The 17523-nt window shown below is 36.4% G+C and overlaps 2 protein-coding genes across 4 annotated transcripts; both read left to right on the top strand.

Moving 5' to 3' along the window:
* Positions 1-5353: 5353 nt before the first annotated feature.
* On the top strand, positions 5354-6784 carry LOC132179186 (glycine-rich cell wall structural protein). Its single transcript, XM_059591850.1, has one exon. It carries the CDS (start codon positions 5391-5393, stop codon positions 6609-6611), a length of 1221 nt encoding a protein of 406 aa, XP_059447833.1. The 5' UTR covers positions 5354-5390; the 3' UTR covers positions 6612-6784.
* A 4267-nt stretch (positions 6785-11051) lies between these two features.
* LOC132178903 (protein NPGR2-like) lies at positions 11052-17523 on the top strand. Of its 3 annotated transcripts, none has more exons than XM_059591479.1 (6): positions 11052-11370; positions 11860-12140; positions 13775-14027; positions 14236-15455; positions 16011-16164; positions 16917-17523. In XM_059591479.1, the coding sequence occupies exons 2-6, from the start codon at positions 11886-11888 to the stop codon at positions 17231-17233; spliced, it is 2199 nt and encodes a 732-aa protein (XP_059447462.1). In that variant the 5' UTR covers positions 11052-11370; positions 11860-11885; the 3' UTR covers positions 17234-17523. The 3 variants fall into 3 exon arrangements, with proteins under 3 accessions (XP_059447462.1, XP_059447463.1, XP_059447464.1); XM_059591480.1 differs by having other exon boundaries at positions 11863-12140; XM_059591481.1 differs by having other exon boundaries at positions 11866-12140.

Here is a 17523-nt window from a genome sequence, read left to right on the forward strand (position 1 = left end):
TCATCTTCCATGTTGCGTACGCTTCTGCTGAGGTAGAGTCCAGATTAGCGAATAATGAACAATTAAGTGTCGCTATTCGTGAGCCCTCATGGTCACGAACAATGATCCCAATGCCCACTATTCCCCTGTCTCTGTCAATTCCCGCGTCCCAATTGATCTTTAGCAAACCCAAAGCTGGCAGCTTCCAACTAACATCCACCACCACTCGGGATTTGAGCAACTGAGCTCTACATGCTTGGTCCGTTGATAGATAAGCTTTTAGTTGGTCTTTTGCTTTTCTAACAATTGACGAAGGGGCTAAGAATTCTCCTCAAAAAACAACCGCATTACGCCTCAACCAAATAGATCTTGCAGTTATGGCAACTAGAAGCATCTCCTCCTCCTCGAGTCTCTCCTGCAGCTTCATGAAAATATTCACGAAGTTATCATCATCCACGGTACACTTACGTATTCTCGCTGAACAATCGTGCCAGACATCCCTGGTGGCCAGACAAGTCCACAAAGGGTGTTCCACTGTCTCATGTACCAAACCCCATATAGGGCACAAGGGGTCTTGTGTGATTCCTCTCTTAAGTAGGTTAGTCTTGGTGGCTAGGATATTATTGCATGATTTCCACAAAAAAGAATTAACCACTTTAGGTCCCTTCAACTTCTAAAACCTTGCTCCATACCCTTGAACTAGAATCCATATTTGAGCAACTCCCCTTTGACTCTTCCATCATGCCTTTTGCAAGGTGATAGTAACTCCGAACGGAAAAATCACCATTCTTGGTACCTGTCCATACCAACCGGTCACTCTCTAATCTTGGACAAATAGCCATACTATAGATAAGATCAGCTTCCTCCTTCCTAAAAATAGCCTCGATCAACTGTGTATTCCACCATTTGGAGTCATCATCTATGAGGGAGCAAACTCGAGCCTCACTCTAGTATGCTAACTGCGATTGAACAGCATATGTGGAAAAAGATGGAATCCACTTATTATGCCATATTTTAATATTCTGTCCGTTTCCCACCTGCCACATCCTACTTGCCTGTAATAATTTTTTGACATTCATACACTCCTCTACGCATAAAATGGGCGGCTACCGAGATTTGAAAAGATAAAATCTGCATCAAGGTACGTAATACTTCTCTTTAAAAATTCTTGCCATTAGAGTATCAGGATTGGAGTCAATGATGTGCCTTAGACGCATTACATTGAATACATTTTTGGTTATTACGTGTAGTGTATAGATATAATCCTTAATGCTATATGAGATAATGAAATAACTGAAATTGAAATCTAAACAAATATTTTTGCCATGGATATCTCATCTGAAAAAATGTTCATGGTATTACCAAGTTAACTATAATAAGCATACAAATTGAAATGACAAGCCTCCATGTCACATCCTTTATAGGATTTTTATTTTATTTTTTGGGAAATTAAAACCCGTAATACTCTTAACAGTACCCTTCAACCTCTCCTTATCAAAGATGAGAAATGAGACATACCACTTTTTTTTTTTTTTTTTTACATATCTGCATAAGAGAAAAAGGGAGATTCAAACTAATAATTTTTATTTTATTAGGCATAATCTCAACCGATTAAACTACCTCTAGTTAACAGACATTCCACATTTTTAACCTATAATGTAAGACGTTTTGGTCTCAACCGACTTTTGTTTTTTAAAAGGTTGATCATTTAGTGGTTGCTTGGAAGTTGGATCTACCATTCCAACATTTTGTTGAGCCAATTAATGTGAGTGCTCTTAATTACTGACATTTGATTTTGACATTTGATTTTTATATGATTTAAAATTGAGCGGTACTTTTTGATTTACATTTGATTTTTTTTTTTTTTAATGAGATTTACTTAAGAAAAATGATTGGTGAACTTTTTTAAAAGTGAATTATATTTTCAAAGAAATAAATACTAAAAAAAATGTTTTTTTTTTTTAAAAAAAAAAGATAAACAGATGTAGAACTAAATTATTATTTAACAAATTTTAAAATGGGAAATCTAATTCTGAAAAAAATATATTTGATTTTAAAAAGAGGAAAAACGTTTTGAAACGGGTACCAAAGCGGGTCGTTGTGTTGTGTTCTTTTCTCTTTCTTTAGAAAAATGGAAGGGGTTGGTATTGGGTTGTTGGATGGGACTTTAAGACTTGTACTCTCTAATTAAACTAGGAGGGACTTGGTCTACTCTTCATTCTCCTCATATTATTCAAAATGACTGACTAAGGCAAAATTGTCCTTTTTTTTCTTAGATATATTTTTGAGTGAGGTTAGGACTATCTTTTTATTTTTTTTTTTATCTTTTTATAGTTGATGTGATTTTTAAAATCACCATTAAATTTCAAATGAATCATACTTAAATTTGATTAAATGATAATTTTGAAAACTACATAAGCTTTAGGAAGATAAAAAGATAGTCTCTAGTATTACTCTATATTTTTTAGGGTATTTGCTGTGGCAATTAGCGGTTATTGTTTATAATTGTTAATTGCACCGCTTTAAACAATTAGTAATTTTGAGTAACTACCAATTAACGATTATTTTTGCTAACATCACACCGTGTCAAGTATATATTGTTTTTTTGGGTATATTTTTGTGTTTTTAGCCTTTCTAAGATGGTTTTTGGTATGCATTTGAATTTTGGTATGAAACCCTAAACCAAAGCGACATCGTTTTGGTATTAAACCACAAAACCATGCTGTTTTGCTCTACTATTTATATATATAAAGGTTATTAATCGCCTCCGTCTATCCTACCACCGCTAATTAACCACACCACCCTAGGCGATTAGTTATAAAAATTCATCGCTAACCACACTGTTCTAGACAAACTAAGGTGAAACAAGCTATAGCCACCGAGAATTCAAGAGAGAAAATTCCACAAATTGCGATTCTACACTTACCAATGTTGGCTAAGTTCATAGTTGAAATATAAAAATCATTCATTATCACATTATATATATTCATATGTTATCTTGTGGAGCAGTCTAAGAGTAATACAAATATAAGCTTTGCAATAGGTAGAAAAGATTCACTACAAAAAAAAAAGGTAGAAAATATATGAATATGGCTGAGAACCCACTTTATTCAATTACTGGTTAGATCAACAGCTAGTCATGATTGACCCTTATCAGCAAGTCATTATCAACTGGGGTGGCACCTCTACATAAAGCACCATATACATATATAGGGCTGTGCTTTCAAGCTTATCTCTATTAAGATGATAAGAAAAACCAAATCCAAAGTATCTCAATCGAGGAACATTGCATGTTCTCACATAATATAAAACAGATAGTTTCCAGAAATTAGGCCACAGCTGGTTTGATGGGAATTGAATGCCAAACAAATTAATCTACCAGTTTTTCAACATACATTTAAAGTCTTTATCTACCGACCACGTGAAATCGTGCAAGAAGGACCATCTCTTGAAGAACATCATAAATCCCTTGCATGTTTTTTCTTCTTCATCTCCGAATTGGTTGCACCATGGATGGCCCATGTGCACATTGCAATACTAGAATTGTTTATCAAGGGCCAGAGATTATATTATTTTTCTTAATTAATTAATGCCATTGTGCATGCATGCCCTTAGATCTTAAACATATATTTTTATTTTCTAGTGACAAGCAAGATGTGCTTACCATTCCTTGAGGTAGGATTTGATGAGTTTTCGGTGGTTGCTATAATCGGAAAAGAAAAACGAGGAAAAAAGGACTTTTCGTTAATTATTTGTCGGCCATATATAAAATTTGAGTACTGCCAACTATTTAGCATATTGTTATACGATTGTTATACAATTTAAATGATGAATAGTGAAAATCAACGGTTGATTCTTCTTTTTAGAAGAGCTGATTTAATAACTGATTTTCACATCCCATCAACAAGTTGTATAACAGTGGTATAATAATTTACTAAATAACATTACTCATAAAATTTTGCAAAATCGTACTTTAATTAATCGAGGGAGAGAGAGAGAGAAGATATATATATGTATAGGCCGGCCAAGATTAGACCTACGTACCCCAATGCATCTCTCTAAACTATATATCACGTAGTTTGCTTTGAATTTCTTATAACATGCTAATCATTTTACTCACAAGCCTTTATTGATCCAATTGTGTAGTAGTCCATTAAATAACATTTATTTTTCTTTATATGTCATGCAATGCTTAAATATCTAACAAATTTGAGTCAATGTATGCTTGAATGCTTCATATCATGGTGGCCGGTCCTCACAATATGTCTTTAATTACATCTTTTTGTCTAGCCTCTAGCAAATAGGACTTCGGTTATGGCCAGCTAGCTCTTCTATTAGCTAGGCGACTTAGGCAGTTGCTTAAGACCCTCAATGAAATAAAGCCCCTTAAATAGTACCAGTATAATTAAGGCCCCCATCTTTTTTTAAGGCCTCAGTTATGGTAAAAATATTAGCCAATATCTCTAATTAAGGCCCTAATTATGACCCCAGTTATAGTAAAAATGTTAATCAATGATATCTAATTAATAACCCAATTGTGATAAACTTATTTATTACTTTCAAGAAATTAAAATCACTATGATAGTTTGCAAAAAAATTGCCCTAATCTTGAAATTTTTCTTAAAAAGAGAATTAAAATACTCAAATTGATGTACAAAAGTATATAAACATACTAGATTCTTTTTCAAATGCATGTATCACTTACAAAATTTTATTGACAATACTTGTTATTTACCGTTGTTTCTACATAAAGAATTTTTTCAAAATTAAAATTGACAAAATCCTACCTATAAGATAGACGTACAATATACTATCACATAAAAGAGTAAGTGAACTAGGCACATTACAAATTGAACATAAAAACTTAATTAATAATTATGTATCCTATATATATATATATATATTATCAGATGAAAAAGATATATGTTTACCTTTTTATTTTTTTATTTTTCTGAGTTTGCATGTGTTCGCCTAGACTGGACGATCGGAGTGCATGTATGGTGTATATCAGATGGACAAGATCCAAATATTCCAGTAGTTTGATTTGTACCTTTCTAGAAAGTAGGAAGATTGTATTGTACCTTATGTGATGCACCCAGAGCCAGAGGCCGCATGTGGTGGGGTGCTGCAAATGGGTGCATTTGTCAGAGTTGCGCACCTACAGGATTTGCATGTTAGGGTTTTCTTTATGTGAATGGCAGTGAGAAGAAAAAAGTGTAGGCGTAAAAGACAAATGCACCAAAAGCATGGTGATACGTGTGGGGTGCATTTATCCATTATTGTGGCGATCGGTTAGTAGTTGAAAGGCATTTAATACAAAGACAAACGGATCCCTCTAATATAAAAACCCTTGTGCCTGTAAAGCTTTCATCAACAAAGAGTTTACACTCCTAGCTAGAGAAACTGCTGAGATGGGTCGAGGCCCTAGGAGAGTTGCTCTATTATCCCTACTTTGTCTTTATGTTCTTGTAGTTAGTGTGGTTGCTCGGAATGTGGTGAGCGTGGAGAAGAATGAGGAAGAACAGAAGTTTTTAAGTGGAGGGAAGGGAGGAGGGTTTGGAGGTGGGTTTGGTGGGGGAGGTGGAGCTGGTGGTGGTGGTGGTGTTGGCGGGGGTGCTGGTGGCGGATTTGGTGGTGGTGCTGGTGGTGGATTTGGTGGTGGAGCTGGTGGTGGTGCTGGAGGTGGTGGAGGTTTAGGTGGTGGGCATGGGATTGGTGGTGGTGTTGGCGGGGGCGCTGGCGGTGGTGGAGGTTTAGGTGGTGGGCATGGAATTGGTGGTGGTGCTGGTGGCGGATTTGGTGGTGGAGCTGGTGGTGGTGGAGGCTTAGGTGGCGGGCATGGGATTGGTGGTGGTGCTGGTGGAGGGTTTGGCAAGGGTGGTGGCATTGGCGGTGGGATTGGTAAAGGTGGTGGAGTAGGAGGTGGTGCTGGTGGTGGTTTCGGCAAGGGTGGTGGGCATGGAATTGGTGGAGGTGCTGGTGGAGGTTTTGGCAAGGGCGGTGGAATTGGTGGTGGGATTGGTAAAGGTGGTGGAGTAGGAGGTGGTGCTGCTGGTGGCTTCGGCAAGGGTGGTGGGCATGGGATTGGTGGTGGTGCTGGTGGAGGGTTTGGCAAGGGTGGTGGCATTGGTGGTGGGATTGGTAAAGGTGGAGGAGTAGGAGGTGGAGCTGGTGGAGGCATCGGCAAGGGTGGTGGTGTTGGTGGTGGTGCCGGTGGTGGTCATGGTGGCGGATTTGGAAAAGGTGGTGGAGTAGGTGGTGGGATTGGTAAAGGCGGTGGAGTTGGAGGGGGAGCTGGTGGAGGCTTTGGGAAAGGTGGCGGTGTTGGAGGTGGTATTGGTAAAGGAGGCGGGGGAGGCTTTGGTGGAGGCATTGGGAAAGGTGGTGGCATTGGAGGCGGGATTGGCAAAGGTGGTGGATTTGGTGGCGGAGTTGGAGGTGGATCAGGTGGTGGTGTTGGTGGGGGATACGGCTCAGGTGGTGGCGTTGGGGGAGGGGTAGGAGGAGGCTCCGGAGGCGGGTTTGGTGGTGGATTTGGTGGAGGAGGAGGAGGAGGCGGAGGGGGTGGATTTGGCGGTGGTAGCGGCGGCGGCTTTGGCGGGGGAGGCGGTGGTGGTATTGGACACCACTAAGCTTCACGTTGCATGGGGTCTCGTCCTAAGAATGAAACAAAATAATCATCAATTAAAGTCATGTATTTCTATCATTATAATCTATATATAGAAGTGTTTTTGTGGAAGATTTTATTGTTATGTTAATTACAGTAATCTATTACCGATGATGGTAAGTCTGTTTTCTCTTGCTAGCGGATGAGTTATTTTGGCTCAAATGTTAAAAAAAATTAAAAATTAAAAATTATTAAAAAGGAGTATTATTCGCACGCTTTATTCACGTATCTTTAACGAATATATTTATGTGTACTTATTATTAATATTATATTCAGTTATCGTATTTAATAATTTCAATTTTTTTTTTTTTTTTTGGCATGTCCACATAAGAGAGGGGATTCGAACTAGTGATCTCCGCTTCATAAGGCGTGGTTCCCAGCTGATTGAGTTACTCCTTAGAGATTTAATAATTTCAATATTAACTACATATTAAAGATGTAGAAATTAATTAACGATGATGGATAGCAATTAATATAACAAAATATTAAATCTTTGAATTGAGTCTATTGACCAATTTAACTTATACAAAGGCTACGTCGATCTTTTAATTAATGCATTATATATGCTTATATACTCATAAAAATTAAAAATTAAAAAGAAAAAAGAAAAAAAACATCGATGCCTCAATGCCAGATGGCTATATATGCTATTACATGCAATATTGTTTTTTAGTGCAAATATAATATAATCAGACGTGATAGAAATTAAAATCCATTATTTTGGGATCGATTGTCACGTAATTATCATATCTTTTAAGACTTTTATAACAAGAAACCAATTTCGCCTACTTTTCAGTCAATTCTTTAATGAACCATAAGTTGACAGCGCGCTAGCTAGCCAGTACTATTATTTAGACGACTCAGAAGCTACTAAAATCAAACTCCTCGTAGGACTAGGACAAGGATCATAAATGGGTCTTTCAACTGTAGTTCTAGGCTTCTAGCCCAAGTATAATTAAGTTTTAATAAAGATTTGTATTATTTAGTATTATAAGTGACGATGTCGGATCTATGCTTGAATCATGTGGAGCATGCAGCAGTTGGCCAACCATGGCCAGCTTTTTAATTTTAAGCGTTTGTTGAAGCAGCTAGACGAATTCACTACTAGCTAGATCTCTAATGGTGCATGCATGCATGGCAGCCTATCACTTGGAGGAGGCCAGGGGGTGACATACATGGGATGGTTTCAAATTAATGTGCCCTCAAAGTCAGAGACGGATTTAGGAGGGGACCGGCAGTGATTTTAGTTTTTCCCCAAATGACAAGAAAAAAAAAATTAAGGCAAAAAAATAAACAATTTTAAGGTTAAAAACAATAATAATTTAAGGTATTTTTTGTTAATTGATCTTTCCACAAAATTTTTTTGACTCTGAGTTCCTTTCAAATTTAAAGCTGACTGTATCCCTGCTCAAGGTACAATATAGGCCAACATTGTTTGAATTGGTGATGTGCAATTGGTGTAGCCCACTTATTAGTTGTCTCAACTCTAAAGGAGCTAGAATATCCGAGTGGATGTGCAGGCAGTACACACCCAACATGTCTCACTGATGCCATGGGGCTAGCTTGCTAGCCGGCTTAATTATAGGAAGCTAGAAATGGGGCCTCAATTAAGCCTAAAAGAGTCAGTACGTAGATCGAGGATGAACATAAGTTTTCTTCATCATCAGTCCATCTCGAGCAAAGGATCCAGTATACTGAGAAGTTATAGGTTATGTCTCTCCTATTACGCTAATTAATTAATACGAAAATGGATTTAATTTTAAAGAGAATAACCGTAATTTAACAGAAAATTCACGTTTTAATACATGCATAAACCAGGTTAACACGATATTTAAAACATAATCATATAGTGTAATCATAACTTTTTTTCATATGGTCTATCCGAGATTTTAACTCATTTGTCAACAAGGTTGGCATTATCTTGAGGGATACGTAGTACAACATTAGTACCTCAATGGTGCTACATACTGTCCATCAAAACCTGCTTGACTGTGTTCTATTCCATGTGATTCGCATCACTAATGGCATCCGTCCGTAGTGACCGTCAATCAAACATGGTTGTACATGTCACAGTATAAATCATTGGTACAAAGGCAACTTCGAACTGAATTTGACCATAGAGTAAAGTGTATATACTGTATCAGTACCCGCCACCCATATATGCATGAAGATCCACAGTATATTGCCCAACTATCCAAAATAAAATTATATCATTCGATGGAAACATTAAGCTCATAACATAAATCAATTAGATATTTTAGAAACATTTCATCATTTATATATGACTGAAAAATATCACATATGCATAAGTAAAGAGTTTATCCGTTTCGTAAGCATTTACTTATCTTGGTCGATTATTCACATTCTCAGATATTTTAACTCCTCAATATATACTGCAATCACACACTAATATAGCAGACACATAATACTCTACAATATTGTCTAATCCTACGCATAAAACCTTATCATGCGAATAACATTCTAATTAAACCCTTATTGCCAATGTCGATCATTTGGTGCTCGAAAACTGAATGCTCGGGCCTCTACGACAACAATTAAAATTAGATTTAATTATAAATCATAATCTCATGCAAGAATCTAACTCTTAACCTTTACAGAAATCCTAAAATCACATTATCTAGCATACGTGCATGTTTAAACCAAGCATATTCAATCATAACCCTGATTCGTATTTAAAACGCTCAAAGATGATAGATTTATGTTTCCAGAATAACAACCCATTGTTAATCGATCGGCTAATAGAAATTAAACTCATTGTAATTGTTCAAGGAGACACATTGCAATGGTTAAAACAATGGGAAAGATCGGGAAAAGGTAAGCAACAAAAGGTATACAACAAAATATATTGTGAATTTGCACAGAGAAAATCACATGAGAAGAAAAGATTTAAATGGAAACCATGGAAAAATTTAAAAGGATCTTTTTCCCCAAAGAAAAAGTATAGTATATTAGAAAAAGAAGGAATAAGAACTACACAAATAGGAGAAAAACTTGGAAGTGTTATATTAGTAACGAAGAAGACCATTATGCTCCTCAATGCCCTAGAAAAGGAAAAGAATGAAAGAAAATGATAAAATTTATTGAAGAACAAGAATTTAAAGAATTAACTTTCATGGTATAAGAAAAATAGTCTATTGATCGAATCACGATCTTTGTACAAGAAATATAAAATTTAAAATTAATAGACGTTCAAAATTCAAAATTTCTTAGCAAGAGTTTTTGAACAATTCAGTAGAAACACCACAACAAAACTATCAAGTGAATGAAAGGTAGATCTTACTTTCTTTGATAAAGTTAAAAGTAGCTAGATGGGAGAAGAAAAATCATGAAACTGGCCTACTTCCAATAGGAATTATGTCACTTTTTAGAGAAAGAATAGATTTTCCAATTTTTGGAGTGGTCTTAGACAAAATGTGACCTTTTTTAAGCAATAATTTTTTTTTTTTTTCAAAGCAAATATGGGAAAAATGATATCATACTCAAAATACCGAAAAATGGGTGGATTTCTTAACAACATATCCAAAACGAAAATTACAATGCAAAAAAATCTAAGATAATCTGGAAGAAGGGTCCAAAGGTTGGATTCTGCCGAAGCCTAATGTTAGATTCTGGGGAGCCTAATGTAAGAGCTTGATAAGTGCTAAATTTTGTGTTTAATCAGAATGGACCCATTGACCCAAGTTGGTTCATGACAACATTGACAAATAATAATAATAATAAAACTATTTAAAAATAAAGGGTCCAACAGTTTTGTATTACATTAGCATCTCTCACCCTTTCCAACAGGAAAAGCCGAAAAGTCTTGGATTTGATTCTTTTATTTTTTTTTATTTTTTTTTTTGAGAGTGAGAGAGATTTGATTCCTTGATGAATGAAGATTCGTGGGTTTAGGACCTATAGAACTTCAAAATAAAAAAACATGGCTTTAAAAATAGGACAAAAATTTTCTCGAAGTGGGATTGAAGAACTTTCTCAAACTTAATTTGTAAAAGTATTATGTATTTTTTTAATATCTAAAAAATTACATATGTTTTTAATAACATGAACAAATTTTTTTATATACTATTAAAATAATTTATTTCTCACATTATATTTTATAAATTTGGTTGGAACTTGGAAGAACCCACGAAGGAAATCTTTTATCCTTAAAAATAAATATATTTTGAGAGAGAGAGAGAGTTTAGGGATTACCTTAAATGGAGTGGCCAGCAGTTGACCAAAAGGGAGGGGGTAGATTTCAAACTGGGCCAGGGACATTCTTTCCAGTAATATCACAATATTTTAATATTAAAAATGCCAGCAAATATTAGAATAAGGAAAGTGTCACATACCCATTCGATTTAGTCTTTAAGAAGGATTAAACAAATAAACAAAATCTTGCTTCTGTTCCCACCTTGACTGTTCACACCTTGGAAGGAAGGCAGGACAAGAAAGTAGATCATAATTTAATGCACGAACTCTGACTTCCCCATATTGTTTGTTTGAACCTTCAACAACAGTGGCGCAGAAGCAAAATAGCAGTGACTTCCGGGGAAAACACGAAAGGCATGAAAAAGAGAGGAAAAAGGTTATTGCAGCTTTGGATTCTTGTTTAGCAAGAGAATATCAAGGGACCTTTTTTGTTTTTTTTTGGAGGAATTAGAGAAATGCACGGTGGAGTTGATGGCTTGTGGGCTCGGTCAATGCTTTTTTTCAACCAAAAGGTACTTTCTTGAGAAGGTGTTTTGATCTCATTTGCGCTTTCTCCCTCAATGCTGTAATGGGTTTCTTTTTCTTTCACTTTAGCTTCCAAAATCATACTACTTAGCTGTCTAGTGGTCTGGCTTGTGTTTAATTCATCTGGGTTGTTGAACTATCTTGTTCTCTTCATCTTTGATGGGCTATTGGGGTTGCTTTGGGCTGCTTGTAGGTGGATTGGGATGGATATTGAAGTAAAATGTGCCTATAGCATAACAAAATTTAAAAAGCAAAAACTTTTCGAAAATTGGAAGTTTGGGATAGCATTTTTAATTTCGGTTTTTTACTTCTTAAACGTATGGAATCTAATAGTCAAAGAATTTCACTGGTTGAGCACTCCACATTTTTCCCATGATCTAAGAAATTAAGAGCACTTATATGAGCTGGGGTGTTGTGTTATCTATGTTCTTAGAGGGGTTCTGATTTTGAAGTTTCTGTGGTTGATGCTAATTTAGAAGAAGTTCAATTGGATTGATCCGGTATGAGAACTAAGAATTGGCTGATTAAGCGAGTATTCAGCTTTCGAGAGAAGTGGAGGAAGATGATGAAGTGTATTTGCTCTGGGGAGCAATTGAGGGTAGATGAAATGGTTCATTCATCGGACTCACTGGCAACTCGTGACTATTCAGCAAGTGGCTATTCATCCCGAGCTGGTGAGAAAGAAACAAAGGTGGACAATAGCAACATTGAAGAAGCAGAGTCGTCTCTTCGTGAGAGTGGTTATCTGAACTATGAGGTTAGTTGTATCTGATTTGTGCTGATCTCTTGCATTTTATTGCATCTTTTTGTTTATCTGTTATACATAAATTGATGTTTACTTATTTTACTAGCAAATGTTGACTACTTGAACAAATCTGAGCTTCTTTATCATGTTGTCATACATAATCTACTAGTACATAAGTGCAGCAAGGACCTGTATTTGAATAGATGCTTCTACATAGAAGACAAATGTGAATGTCTTAAAATATTTGATTGCTTGATGGTGGAGCTGTGCTTGAGTGGTTTAAAAACTTGTGGTAAAGTAAGCGCCGGTTTGGTCGCCCCACAAAATTTGATGGGTCCGTATGCATTTCATATAGTTTTCAATGAACAAAACCAACAATAAGAACAGGACAATTTGAAAATAGCAAAAGTTGAGATGAGGGTATTTCATGAATTGATAAAAGTGATGTATCCCACCCATTATAGTGATGGCTCCAACTTTTTGTGATTCTCCCATTTAGGACGATGGAATTTTGTTAAATGCTAATAAAAAATAGGGATTGGCTAGGCATAACCAAACAGGCCCTAGGTCTTTGTTTTGCGGTTATTTAGCTCTAGTCATTTCCAGGGGGGAGTGGCTTTGGCAATGGGAATGCCTTTGTTGGTTTACTCTACTTACTAATAGACTCCTTTCTTTCTGGATGGTCATTGGTTATAAGTATATTAAGGGCAGTATCTTCTGCTACTAAACCTAATTAATTTGTTTATTTTATTTGGTAATTTCAATATAGCTCTCCAACAATGCTTCAGACTGTACTACATGCCTATTTTAAAAAGGTTATGAACACCAAAGTCTGTAACTCTGATGGAAACTTTATTAAATGATTGAAAAATGGGTTTATTCTGCTCCATGAAAGTCACGCTTTTTCCATCACTACAACACGTTGAACGCTTAGAACCCTGCTCCTTTGCTACTCAACCAACTGCCAAAATTCTTGCATCAGTACTTTTGGCTGTTGGTTGAGTTGCACGAGAGAGTGGTTTGGGATTCCACTAATTCAAGACGTGCTATTTTTCCTTGTAATTTATCTGAATTGATAAATGTCCTTTTGCCAAATTGCTCGTGGATGTAGCCAAAGCTAGGTGGTGGAATGTGTTACAATTGTGATGTACCCTAAAGAGTATGCAACAAACAATTGAATATTTTCCATGAGATTTACTTCCACACAATTTATTCTTGGTAAAACAGATCAAACTGATTATTATCAAAATGATTTGAACATTTTCACACGGGTTACCATACTAAGGAACTAGTTATTTAGGGTATTTTAGTTCCCTAGAACCAGGACTTACGAGTGGACTGGTGTTGCTGTAAGTAATTTCTTTAACTGATACTGATCATGTAACAAGTTAGTTTTCAACAAATTCTTCTAACAGCCATTCATACACAACAGGGATGTGAAAGTATTTGACTAAATTTCTCATGTTAATTGATTGAGGTACATTGTATTTATCAAGGATCTACCAATGTTTATATGTTTTTCTTTGAGACTCATTTTAAGGCTCCCCGCAACTGAACAATTATGGTGCAATCTGGGGTTTCCTTGAAGCTTTCTCAAAATCTTCTTCACAAATGTTATAAAGCTAAGAGAAAGTTTAATTTTTTAGGAAGCAAGAGCTTTATTAGGAAGGCTTGAGTATCAAAAAGGAAACACAGAAGCTGCTCTTCATGTATTTGAAGGAATAGACATTGTTGCTGTGACCCCAAAGATGAAAGTGTCAATTTCTAGACGATGTGAACACAATAGACGCCATTCACAAAGTGATGCCGCCCCGCCCATGTCTATGCATGCTGTTAGTTTACTCCTGGAAGCTATTTTCCTCAAAGCAAAATCATTGCAGGGTCTTGGGAGGTTTGGAGGTATTCCCTCCAACTCAATTGCACTTCCCAATCTTGTTTGTCTTATATCTGTTTGTATTGTTTCAGTTATCTTTCAAGGTCTCTTGTATGCTTTTGTCGTCATGAGCTTGTTTGAAACACTATAAATTATGAAACATTTAAGGTTTCTGGATAGTGTACTTATAACATTGCTGCATGACTAATCTTCCTTCCTGACACATTTTTGCAGAAGCTGCTCAATCTTGCAAAGTTATTTTGGACACTGTTGAATCTGCATTACCAGAAGGCTTGTCTGAAAACTTTGGATCAGATTGTAAATTACAAGAGACTCTAATGAAGGCTGTTGAATTGCTTCCGGAGCTATGGAAGCTTGCTGGGGCTCCCCAAGAAGCTATCTTATCATACCGACGGGCCCTCCTTTATCACTGGAATCTTGACACAGAAACTACTGCAAGAATAGAAAAGGATTTTGCCATTTTTCTTCTGTATAGCGGTTGTGATGCAAACCCTCCTAATCTTCGTTCACAGATGGAAGGCTCCTTTGTGCCAAGAAACAATATAGAAGAGGCTGTTCTTCTGTTACTGATTCTACTTAAAAAATATGTTCTTAAAAGGGTTGGATGGGACCCATCAATCATTGATCACCTTTCTTTTGCCCTCTCTATTTCGGGAGGATTAAGGGCCCTAGCCCATCAGGTTGAAGAATTGGTTCCTAGAATCTTGGATAGAAAAGAAAGATATTGCACTCTTGCTCTCTGTTACTATGCAGAAGGTGAGGATCAGGTTGCTTTGAATCTTCTGAGGAATTTTTTGCATAATAGGGAGAACCATGACTCCTCCATATTGGAACTATTACTGGCTTCAAAACTTTGTGTAGAGAATTTGGTTTGCATTGACGAAGGGATTGATTATGCTTGCAAAGCGCTTTCTGAATTGCATGGAAAATGCAGCCAAGTGGCAGGTGTTGCAAACTTCTTACTGGGTGTTTTACAGTCAGCTAAATCCAGATTGGTTGCTTCTGATTCTGAGAGGATTTTGAAGCAGTCTGATGCACTTGAGGCACTAGAAACTGCTGAGAGAACAATGAGAGAAAGAGATCCTCAAATTGTTTTTCATCTTTGCCTAGAATATGCTGAGCAACGAAAGTTGGATATTGCACTTCATTATGCAAAGCAGCTGTTGAAACTTGAGGCTGGGTCTAGTGTTAAAGGGTATATCCTTTTGGCACGAATATTGTCTGCTCAAAAACGTTTTATTGATGCAGAGACTGTAATTAATGCTGCTTTGGATCAGACTGGGAAGTGGGACCAAGGAGAACTCTTGCGAACTAAAGCTAAACTCCAGATTGCACAAGGTCGGTTAAAGAATGCTGTAGAGACATATACTCATCTTCTTGCAGTTCTTCAAGTTCGTACTAAAAGTTTTGGTGCTCGGAAGAAACTTCTAAAGGTATGGTGCTTAATGGGCAAGCATTTTAGATTTGTTCTTATGGCATTGTAATTATGAGTCAAAATGGACAAATATGTTTTGAAAATGTGTCTATCTGAAACTTCTTTTGCACAATTGAAGCAAGATTGCTCGATTTCCTTTCGTAACTGATTATTATTATCCTGGTTCGACGGCAAAGGTGGTTTGAACATAAATTTTAAAGCATTTATAACATATCAATTTTAAAGCATATTATTGTTGTAGATGTTATATTATTGTTATCATCATAATCATAATAAATTAGGAATTTTGGACAAATTTTAAAGCATATTATTGTTATAGATGTTATTATTTTTGTTATCATCATAATTTACTATTCGTCCCTTCTTTTTTGGTTATGAATTTTGTTTTGCTATTCAGAATACATTAGGAGTATGTTATGGTGAAGCTTAAAAGCTTTCTTTCTAAAAAGAATAGTTGACTGGGTTAACTTTGAGCCATGCGCCCAAGTAGTATTTCCAGAAGACTCTTTTGAGGCAACAAATGGCCTACTTTAGTTACATTTTCCTCTTACAGAATAGGAGAAACCATGACAGAAGCTTGGAAATGGAAACATGGCATGATTTAGCTAATGTATATACAAGCTTATCACAGTGGCGGGATGCTGAGGTTTGTCTTTCAAAATCCCAGGCAATCAATCCTTATTCTGCTTCTAGATGGCATGCTACAGGTATACTCTGCTTCATGCATTGCTTTTATGTCCTTGCAGAATTAGAACCTTACTTCTTAAAAAGTTTATGGCTTTGTTTATCTTGCTTGTTTAAAATTAATCATGTCTTGACACCTACTTGAGGAAACACTTTTTATATCCACTAGATTAGTCCTCCCCCTCTCTTCCAGATATGTCAACTATAATGGAAGATTGTCCAGAGTCAAACTGGGATACTTCACTATGTAACTTCTGGAAGCATTTCTCTGGGATACTTCCCTGTGTAACTTCTGGAAGGTATTTTTTCTGGATAAGTGATAATCTATTGAAAAAGAACAAAGAACGAATACAATAGCTCAGGGGCATACCCCAGAATAAAAACCACTTTAAAAACAAAGCGGGAGGAGGAAACAACAAAACAAGAGCTAAGATTTTAGGATGGACTCAGAGAAGCCTCACATCCTAAAGAGCTGCCTGTTCTGGTCAAAGTGTAAACGTAACTTTTCTGTCAGCCTCTGAAGTGCACTGTGGGCCTTTCTAAACCTCTATAAAACATGTGGCCGTTCCTTCGATTCATAATGGAACCAAAAACTGAAGTGAATGTATTTTAATCTATATCTCATGAATACCTAGCGTCAAAATTTGTTTGAGTCTCTCTTCCTTGAGTCATTTTACACACACCTCCCAGTATTTTAAAAATTTTGTCTATGTTGCAAGGTCATGAAATTTTTTCTACCCAGATCTAAGGAACTGAAAACTTGGTGACTTGTTAGGTTTACTCTATGAAGCTAAGGGTCTCCACCAAGAAGCCCTGAAAGCATTCAGAAAAGCATTAGATGTTGAACCCAACCATGTCCCAAGCTTGATATCCACTGCCTGTGTGCTCCGAGATCTCGGCGGCCAATCATTGCCAATTGTGAGAAGCCTTCTCACTGATGCACTTCGACTCGACAAAACAAACCCTTCTGCTTGGTACAATCTTGGGCTGCTCTACAAAGCTGATGTTGGAGCAACAGAACTAGAGGCTGCTGAATGCTTTGAGGCTGCAGCTGTTCTTGAAGAATCTTCACCTGTTGAACCCTACAGATGATCAACCCTACATGCACACTTCGTCTCTTTGTATGAGCCTTGTGATTGTAGATTACAAATGTCCTTGTTAATGTGCACTTTTTGGACATAAATGTAAATTGATGACCCTCTCCCACTGAAAAAAAAAAAAAAAAAAGTTTTGAGAGAGAAGAAAATAGAAGATGATGCATAATTTATTTGCTTCACTTTGAATGCTATTTACATCTTTTTACCTAGCTTCTTTTCAAGTTTTATTGATGAACAGACTAATGGATTTTGTATAATTAATATTATATCAAGGACATTTAGGAG

Source organism: Corylus avellana, chromosome ca4, assembly GCF_901000735.1.
Source record: "Corylus avellana chromosome ca4, CavTom2PMs-1.0".
Classification (NCBI taxonomy): Eukaryota; Viridiplantae; Streptophyta; class Magnoliopsida; order Fagales; family Betulaceae; genus Corylus; species Corylus avellana.

What these genes read in the sequence shown, in the direction of transcription:
- LOC132179186 (XM_059591850.1), top strand. Translation starts at nt 5,391, where the DNA reads ATGGGTCGAGGCCCTAGGAGAGTTGCTCTATTATCCCTACTTTGTCTT.
- LOC132178903 (XM_059591479.1), top strand. Translation starts at nt 11,886, where the DNA reads ATGAGAACTAAGAATTGGCTGATTAAGCGAGTATTCAGCTTTCGAGAG. An exon ending in GTGGTTATCTGAACTATGAG is followed by an intron (nt 12,141 to 13,774) that starts GTTAGTTGTATC and finishes TTAATTTTTTAG; the next exon opens with GAAGCAAGAGCTTTATTAGG. An exon ending in TTCTAGATGGCATGCTACAG is followed by an intron (nt 16,165 to 16,916) that starts GTATACTCTGCT and finishes GTGACTTGTTAG; the next exon opens with GTTTACTCTATGAAGCTAAG.